The sequence below is a fragment of the Rattus norvegicus genome, chromosome 8, assembly GCF_021556685.1.
Source record: "Rattus norvegicus strain SHRSP/BbbUtx chromosome 8, alternate assembly SHRSP_T2T, whole genome shotgun sequence".
NCBI classification, from domain to species: Eukaryota; Metazoa; Chordata; class Mammalia; order Rodentia; family Muridae; genus Rattus; species Rattus norvegicus.
In genome coordinates, this window is record NC_141541.1 from 24,750,497 (window position 1) to 24,760,607 (window position 10,111).

Here is a 10,111-nt window from a genome sequence, read left to right on the forward strand (position 1 = left end):
AGAAGCTTCTCAGTTTATAAGGTACCATTTGTCAATTGTTGATCTTAGACACTGAATCATTCATATTGTTTAGGAAATTTTCCCCTGTGCTGGTGTATTCAAGGCTCTTTCCCACTTTCTGTTTTATTAGATTCACTGTATCTTGTTTTGTGTGGAGATCCTTGATCTACTTGGACATGTGTTTTGTACAAGGAGATAAAAGTGGATAATTTTTTATTCTTCTACATGCAGACTACCAGGTAAACCAGCACCATTTGTTCAAAATGCTGTCAGTTTTCCACTGTATGTTTTTGGCTTCTTTAGATCAAGTGTCTAAAGGGTATGGATTTTTTTCTAGGTCTTTGATTCTACTCCATTGATCAACCCATCTGGTTCTTCACTACTACCATGCAGGCTATATCAGTCTTGCTTTTTAGTACAGCTTAATGTCATGGATAGTGATTCCCCAGAATGTTTTCCTACTTAATCTATTACAAGATTTTAATGTAGTCCCTTGTTACAATTATATTCACTGTATAAACAAACCATAGAAAATAACTATACAAAATAATACAGTTTATGGAATTCAAGTCTTTGTAAAGTACCTAACTATGTATTAAAGAAAATGAGTGATATTCTGGGGTTTTTTTGTTTTGTTTTGTTTTTGCTACAATAATAGTTATTTTGGAAAGTGAAAAGATAGTATTTTCTTCTCTGTGTCATTAAAATGTATGGCTTTATTTTATCGTGATCCTATACTTCTAACCTCATAGTCTTGGTTTTAACATGCTATTAAGATTACTTTCTCACTAGTATATTTGGATAAAAGGAGATTATAACATGGAAAAACATGTTATAGATGATTGATCTTCTGATGACACTGAAAGCTATGGACCTCAAAGGAGAAGATATTACTTAAACTAAGTTGGAATTTAAAAATAAATGCTTTTTCTACTTTTTTAATCGTATCTTTTACTTCCGAGATTATACTGTAAGTATACTTTTTATCATGTATTTTTCCAATAACGTTTGTTTTTCCAAAGGTGTCCAAATAATACAGAAGAACAAAATGTACCAGTTGTAACACAATTCCATCTTATGAGCCTCTCAGATAATCCAGATCTGCAGCCTATCCTTTTTATGCTATTTTTATCCTTCTACATGGTCACAGTGCTTGGAAATCTGCTCATTATTCTGGCTGTGAGCTCTGACTTCCATCTCCATACCCCCATGTATTTCTTTCTCTCCAACCTTTCCTGGTCTGACATTTGTTTGATCTCCACTACAGTTCCAAAGATAATTTGGGATATTAGAACTCAAAGCAGAGTCATCTCCTATGCGGGCTGCCTAACACAGATGTCCATGTTCATAATTTTTGCATGTATGGATGGTATGCTTCTGACTGTAATGGCCTATGACAGGTTTGTGGCCATTTGTCACCCCCTGCATTACAATATCATTATGAATCCTAACCTCTGTGCCTTCTTACTTTTGGCATCTGTTTTGGCAAGTCTTGTGGACTCTCAGGTGCACAATTTGATTGTGCTACAATTTAAATACTTCAATGACATAGAAATCTCTAACTTTTTTTGTGAGCCTTCACAACTTATTAATCTTAACTGTTCTGAAATGTTCACCAAAAACATAGTTATACATATTATTGGTGTCTTTTTTGGTTTATTTTCAACCTCGGGAATTATTTTCTCATACTATAAAATTATTTCTTCCATCCTGAGAATCCCATCAACAGAAGGAAAGTATAAAGCCTTTTCTACCTGTGGGTCTCACCTGTCAGTTGTGTGCTTATTTTATGGAACAGCCATTGTAGTATACATTGGTTCAACTGCATCAAATTCTCCTGAAAAGAGTGTGGTTGCTTCACTGATGTACACAGTGGTCACACCTATGCTTAATCCCTTCATCTACAGCCTGAGGAACAGGGACATTAAAATTGCCCTATGGAAGCTGCAGAGAAGAGCAATGTAATTACATAACATCTTCCATCAGTTTTGAATTTTGAGTTTTTAACCCAACTATCTACCCATAAGAATATAATGTCTTTGGTGGTGTGGCTTTCATTCCACTCTAGTAATACCTAAATGTATAGCCCTTTAGTTTGTCTTCAATTAAATTGAATGAGAAAACCTACTGTTGAATTAATAAATAACATTCAACTTCACCATCCATCAGATAAACCAATATTCCATTTTATCCCAGCCACATCATCAATGATTAAGGAAACAACAATAAACTAGAATGGATGGAGAAAGGGGAACCTTTATACATCATCATGAGAATGTAAACTATTCCGATAACTATTGGCGTCATACGTTCCTTCCTTAAGAAAACTAAAAGTTGATCTTCATTGTGATCCATCTCTACAATTCCTGGGTATTTATGCAAAGAACTACAATTCATCATATCATGGAAAAAATTTCTCATCAATTTTATTGCAGCTTAACTCACAATAGCTAAATGTTAGAGGGACCTATATTTTCAAAATTAGAGAAGTTGGTAAAGAAAATGTGAATTCTTTTTACATAATGAAATATTCTTCAGACATGATGAATAAAGTTGTATTATTTGCAAAAAATGCATCCAGCTAGAAATAATATTTAGTGAATTATGTTAATTTCAGAAAGACAAATATTTGTTTTCTCTCATTCATGGTTCCTATATTTTATACAGATACAGAAAATCATCTATGTATGTATGACATGAAATACAAGCAAATATCTCTGGTGAGACAATGAAGACTAATAGGATGGAATGGAAAGAAAGAGGGCATAAGATGTGTGATAGAAATATACTCAAGCAATGTACATTTGAATAAAAGTTTTAAAATAAATAAATTATAAATTACTGTTAACTGTATCTCATAATCAGAGACAATTATTTAGATGTCTACTTATGAGAACTTTGGAAAACTTGTAATTCTCTGGCCTATGACACTGTAGCACATTCTCCCAATGAGCACAGTCAAAGCATATTTTCTAATTATTTGTATACTTCACACATACATATAATTAAATATGGTTATAACCACCTTTTGCAGCATTCATTTCCTACCGCAATCTCTTCCCATACAACTCCCATAAATATCACTATATGAAGTTCATGAACTTATCATTTTATTTAAATAACTTAGTCCCATTAGTTCTTACCATATAATGTATAGGCTCCATCAACTGGAACATGGAAAAGATGCCAATAGCCATATCTCCAAAAACTAATGATTCTCCTGCTCTTAACAGCTAAGAACTGTCAATAGCTCCAGAAACAGTGGTGGGGATTTGGGAATTCATGCTACACATGTGAAGCAATTTTGGCTGCATTAGTTGTATCCTTGTGCAGGTACCAACAGCTGCTATGAGTACATGGATATGATACCCATGCCCTACTATGTCAGAAAAACAGCATTTCAAAGCAGGTTCCACATCTTCCAACTCTTTCATTCTTTCTATATTCTCTTCTAAAATGTTCTCTCAGTTTTGGCAGATGATAGACAGTAATAAAAGTATTCCATTTAATGCTAAACAACTATGATCACTTTCTTAACATTTTAAGCAATTATGGGTCTTTGAACTGATTGATGCCCACATGAAAAAGACACATTGTTACCAAAGGTTGAGAGGAATCAAGGCTTATGATTATAATCTAAGTACCTAGAATCTAGAAAAGAGGTTCCACACCAGATGTCACAACTTCCGAAATCATGGACTTTTGACCAGTTTCACACTATTGTACATGAAAAGGACTGATATCTAGTAAAAAAAAAAAGTTAGTCATCCAATAACTCAAACCACTCTTACACTAATGGACATGTCATCCTGGCAGGTTGGTAGTAAAGTATGGAGGGTTCAGTGCTAAGGCCTCTACTATCTTTTCTCCCCAGAAACCTAATAGTACCTTCTCACATTTTGAAAACTACGCAGCATTAACAACGTTTCCCAAGCATTTTGAAATTAATTTCTCTATGACCAGAAGCTAAAATGTGTGGTGCCTTCAGCAATAGCACCTTACCATTTAGTTGTGGGGGCAACTAAGAATAAAGGCAAAAGCTCTGAGTTGCTATGGGAACTTCTAGAAATTCCCTAACTAATAACTCCTAGAGAGGTTTCTCCCACCTCGGTCTTCAATTTTTTTTAATATTCCATGACTTCTGGGAGCAGTAATTTGTCACAATATTGTGTACTTCTCTTTTAATTTTCTTTAATTGAATTTTCAAACTAATTAATTAATCCAGAGTTTTCATGGGCAATTTCATACATGCTTAGTGATTATTAACCCACTCTCTACTACCTCTCATCTTCCACATCATCCTGCCATTTATCCTGTTTATATGCCTCTGTCATATACCACAGGTTTTCTCCTATACACTTCAATAGTAATTTTAATTGGGTTTCAAGATAACAGATTTCCACATAGGTTTTTCAAGCACCCTTCCTTTAGGTTAATATTATCAACACATCCTGAGTTCCCAAAGATTTCTGTGACCTTCCCTAGATGTGCTATTTCACATCCTATATTCTTTCTTTTACTTTTGTTTACCTATAATCTACTATGTGGACTCCTGGGATGTGTTTCCACACCAAAATTCCATTTATACTTCCCTAGGTCCACTTATGTTCCAAATAAAACACACCTAAAAACATTAGAAGCTAATGTCTTCAAATGAAAAAGAACATAAAATGTTTAAGTTTCTGGGTCCTTGTTATTTAAGTCAGTTTTTTTCCAAGTTCCATTTATTTATCTATAATTTTTACTGTTTCATATTGAGATCTGTCTTAGGTATTTCATTGCTGTGAAGAGACACTGTGACCAAGGAAACCCTTTTAAAGACAACAATTAATTGGGGCTGGCTTATAGTTTCATAGGTTTGGTCCCATATCATCATGACAGAAAGCATGGCAGCATCCAGGTAGACATGCTATTAGAGGAGCTTATAGTTCTAGACTTTGATCTGAAGACAGTCAAGAGACTGTTCCACACTGGGTTGAGCTTGAGCATATATGAGACCTCAAAGCCTCTCCTCCACAGTAACATACTTCTAACAAGGTTATATATTTTCCAATAAGGCCACATTTCCTAATATTCTACTTTCCATTGCCAAGCAGGCACTCAAACACTTTAATCTATGAGAACAATACCAACAATACCAATGAAACTACCACAGGTCCACTTCACTTGATAGTTACTTGATAGTTACTAAAATTACTATTGATCACTTCATCTGCAAATAGTAATGTTTGACTTCTTCTTTTCCAATTTGCATATCTTTTATCTATTCTACTTGTCGTATTGTTCTAGTTAGAACTTCAACAAATATGTTACTTGATGCTAAGAGAGAGGACAGCCTTGCCTTGATCTTAATTTCACTAGAATTGTTTTGAATTTCTCTCCATTTAATTTGATACTGCATGTAGGCTTCCTGTAAATTGCCTTTATTGTGTTTATGTATGTCACTTGTATTACTTATTTGTCTAAGAATTTTATTTTGAAGAAGTGTTGGATTTTGTCAAATGTTTTTCATTTAATAAAATTATCAAGTGCTTTCTTTCTTTCAATTTTTTTGCATGGTATACTATATTGACCAATTTTCATGTTAAACCAGCCCTGCATATCTGGAAACCTATGTGATAAAGGTTATTGAAATTTTATGTCTTTGGATGCAGTTGGAGGTATTTTATTGAGTATTTTTATATCAGTGTTCATGAGGGAATGTGGTCAGTAATTCTCTTTCTTTGTTAAATCTGTGTGTGGTTTGGGTGAACTAATATGAATTCTAATATTAGATCTTCTTTGAAAGTTTGGTAAAACTCTGTGATAAACACATATGGCACTGGGATTTTTTTGTTGAGAGATTATTAATGACTGTTTCTACTTCTATTCTCTTATGAAATGTAGGACTATTTAAATTGTTTATCTGATCTTGATGTAACTTTGTAAGTGTTATCAATTGATAAAATTATCCATTGATTTTAGATTTGCAATTTTTCTTGAGAACATGTTTTTGAAGTCTGTCCTAATCACTGTCCTTGTTTTATAACCCTACTTGTTTCTGATTTTACTAATTTGGATAATCTATCTTTATCTCAATTACTTTGAATGAGGGTTTCTCAATGTTGTTGGGTTTCTTTAAGAACCAAATATTTCTTTGTATTTTTCTATTTCTTTCTCTTTTACTAATTTCAGCCCTGGGTGTGATTATTTCCTGCCATCTACTTATCTGAGGTGTGTTTTCTTCTTTTTGTTCTAGAGCTTTCAAGTGTAAAAAAATTGCTAGCTAAATTGCTAGTTGAGATCTCTCCAATTTGATTTACTTTTTTTCCTTAGTATTATTTTATTAGATATATTCATTTACTTACATTTTAAATGTTATTCCCTTTCACAGATTCCTGTCCATAAGCCCCCATCCCCTCCACTCTCCCATACAGCTGTTCCCCCATTCACCCCCTTTACCCTCCCCTGTCATTCCCCTGCACTGGGGGTCCAACCTTTGCAGGGTCAAGGGATTCCCCTTCCACTGGTGCCCCAACAAGTCAATTCTCTACTACACAATCAGTTGGAGCCCTGGGTCAGTCCACGTATAGTCTTTCGATAGTGGTTTAGTCCATGGAAGCTCTGGTTGGTTGGCATTGCTGTCCTTATGGGATTTCAAGCTCCTTCAGCTTATTCAATCCTTCCAATAATTTCCCCCAAGGGGGTCCTGTTCTCAGTTCAGTTGTTTGTTGCTAGCATTTACCTCTGTATTGGACATGCTCTGGATGTGTCTCTCAGGAGAGGTCTATATCTGGTCCCTTTCAGCATGCATTTTTTAGCTTCATTAATCTTATCCAGTTTTAGTGGAAATATATATATATATATATATATACATATACATATATATATATATGTATATATATATCACATGGCCCACCTGTGGGGCAGGTTCTGAATGGCTGTTCCTTCAGTTGCTGCTCTAAACTTTGCTTCCAAGACCCTTCCTATGGATATTTTTCCCCTTTTAAGAAGGAGTGGGAGCATCCGCATTTTGGTCATCCTTCTTCTTCAGCTTCCTGTGGCCTTGAATTCCTGTTCTTTCCAAGACTTTTATCATGAAGGGTTGTTGAATTTTGTCAAATGCTTTCTCAGCATCTAATGGAATGATCATGTTTTTTCCCCTTTGAGTTGGTTATATAGCGGATTACGTTGATGGATTTCCATATATTGAATCATCCCTGATCCCTGGGATGAAGCCTACTTGATCATGATGGATAATCATTTTGATTTTTTTCTTGGATTTGGTTTGTGAGAATTTTATTGAGTATTTTTGTGTCAATATTCGTAAGGGAAATTGGTATGCAATTTGCTTTCTTTGTTGAGTCTTTGTGTGGTTTAGGTATGAGGGTAATAGTGGCTTCATAGGATGAATTGGGCAGTGCTCTGTCTGTTTCCATTTTGTGGAATAGTTTAGGCAGTAATGGTATGAGGTCTTCTATGAAGATCTGATAGAATTCTGAACTCAAGCCTTCTGGTCCTGGGCTCTTTTTTGTTGAAAGATTTAATAACTGCTGCGATTTCTTTAGGAGTTATGGGATTATTTAACTTTGGTACCTAGGATTGGTCTAGAAAATTGCCCATTTCCTATAGATTTTCCAGTTTTGTTGAATATAGGTTTTGTAGTAGGATCTGATGATTTTTCTGAATATTCTCAGATTCTGTTGTTATACATCCCTTTTCATTTTTGATTTTGTTAATTTGGATACATTCTCTGTGCCCTCTGATTAGTCTAACTAAGGATTTATCTACCTTGTTGATTTTCTCAAACAACCAGCTCCTGGTTTTGCTGATTCTTTGTTTAGTCCCTCTTGTTTCTATGAGGTTGATTTCAGCCCTGAGCTTGATTATTTTCTGTCTTCTAATCCTCTTAGGTGTGTTTGCTTCTTTTTGTTCTAGAGCATTTATGTATGCTGTCAACCTATAATGGTATGTTCTCTCCTGTTTCTTTTTGGAGGCACTCAAAGCTATGAGTTTTCCTCTTAGCACTGCTTTCATTGTGTCCCATAAGTTTGGGTATGTTGTATCTTCATTTTCCTTAAATTCTAAGAAGTCTTAATTTCATTCTTTATCTCTTCCTTGACCAAGTTATCATTGAGTAGAGCGTTGTTCAATTTTTATGTATATGTGGGTTTTGTGTGTGTGTTTGTGTGTGTGTGTGTGTGTGTGTGTGTGTGTGTGTGTTTTCTGTTGTTGTTATTGAAGACTAGTCTTAGTCCGTGGTGATCTGATAGGATGCATGGGATTATTTCAATCTTCTTCTACGTGTTGAGGCCTGTTTTGTGACCAATTATATGGTCAGTTTTGGAGAAGGTACCATGAGATACTAAGAAGGTATATTCTTTTGTTTTAGTATAAAATGCTCTGTAAATGTTGGTTAAATTCATTTGGTGAATAACTTGTGTTAGTTTCTCTATGTCTCTGTTTAATTTCTGTTTCCATAATCTTTCCATTGATGAGAGTGTAATGTTGCAACCTCCTACTATTTTTGTGTGAGGTACAATGTGTGCTTTGAGCTTTAGTAAGGTTTCATTGATGAATGTGGGTGCCCATGCATATGGAACATACATATTTAGGATGGAGAGTTCATCTTGGTGGATTTTTCCTTTGATGAATATAAAGTGTCCTTCCTTACCTTTTTTGATGATTTTTGGTTGAAAGTCAATTCTATTCTCTATTAGAAAGGCTACTCCAGCTTTTTCTTTGGACCATTTGCTTAAAAAGATGTTTTCCAGCATGCATTTTACTCTGAGGTAGTGTGTGCCTTTGTCTCTGAAGTGTGTTTTCTGTATGCAGCAAAATGCTGGGTCCTCTATATGTATCCAGTTTTTACTGTATGTCTTTTTGTGGGGCAATTGAGTCCGTTTATGTTAAGAGATATGAAGGAGGGGCTGAGGATTTAGCTCAGTGGTAGAGCGCTTACCTAGGAAGCGCAAGGCCTTGGGTTTGGTCCCCAGCTCCAAAAAAAAAAAAAAAAAAAAAAAAAAAAGAACCAAAAAAAAAAGAGATATGAAGGAATAGTGGTTGTTGTTTCCTGATATTTTTTGTTGTTAGAGATAAAATTATGTCTGTTTGTCTCTCTTCTTTTGGTTTTCTTGCAAGGAGATTACTCTCTTGCTTTTTGTTAGGGTGTAGTTTCCCTCTTTATGTTGGAGTTTTCCATCTATTATCCTTTGTAGAGCTGGATCTGTAGAAAAATATTATGTAAATTTGGTGTTTTCATGGAATATCTTGGTTTCTCCATCTATTGTAATTGAGAATTTTGCTGGATATAGTAGCTGGAGCAGGCATTTGTGTTCTCTTAGTGTCTGTATGACATTTCCCCAAGATCTTCTGGTTTTCACAGTCTCTGGTAAGAATTTTGGTGTAATTCTGATAGGTCTGCCTTTATATGTTACTTGACATTTTTCGCTTACTGCTTTTAATACTCTTTCTTTGTTTTGTGCATTTGGTGTTTTGACTATTATGTGAGGGGAGGAGTTTCTTTTCTGGTCCAATCTATTTGGAGTTCTGTAGGCTTCGTGTATGATTATGGGCATCTCTTTCTTTATATTTGGGAAGTTTTCTTCTATAATTTTGTGAAGATATTTACTGGCCCTTTAAGTTGTGAGTCTTCACTCACTTCAATACTTTTATGCTGAAGTTTGATCTTCTCATTGTGTCCTGGATTACCTGGATGTTTTGGGCAAGGAGGTTTTGCATTTTACATTATCTATGATGGTTGTGTCAATGTTTTCTATGGTATCTTCTGCCTGAGAGATTCTCTCTTCTTTCTCTTGTATTCTGTTGGTGATGCTTCTTGCATCTATGACACCTGATCACATTCCTAGGCTTTCTATCTCCAGGGTTGTCTCCCTTTGTGCTTCTTTATTGTTTCTATTTCCATTTTTAAATCCTGGATGATTTTGTTCAACTCCTTCACTGGTTTGGTTGGTACAGATACCAGCAGGTACATCAGTGGAATAGAATTGACGACCCAGAAATGAACCCATACACCTAGGGTCACTTGATCTTTGACAAAGTAGCTAAAACCAATCAATGGAAAAAATAGCATTTTCAACAAATGGTGCTGGTTGAACTGAAGGTCAGCATG

The 10,111-nt window shown here is 35.0% G+C and overlaps 1 protein-coding gene across 1 annotated transcript; it reads left to right on the forward strand.

Moving 5' to 3' along the window:
* The first annotated feature begins 1,017 nt into the window (after window positions 1-1,017).
* Or7e176b (olfactory receptor family 7 subfamily E member 176B) lies at window positions 1,018-1,965 on the forward strand. The gene is given in 1 exon segment (NM_001409169.1): window positions 1,018-1,965. A coding segment is annotated over 1 exon segment (888 nt). The 5' UTR covers window positions 1,018-1,077.
* The last annotated feature ends 8,146 nt before the right edge of the window (window positions 1,966-10,111 follow it).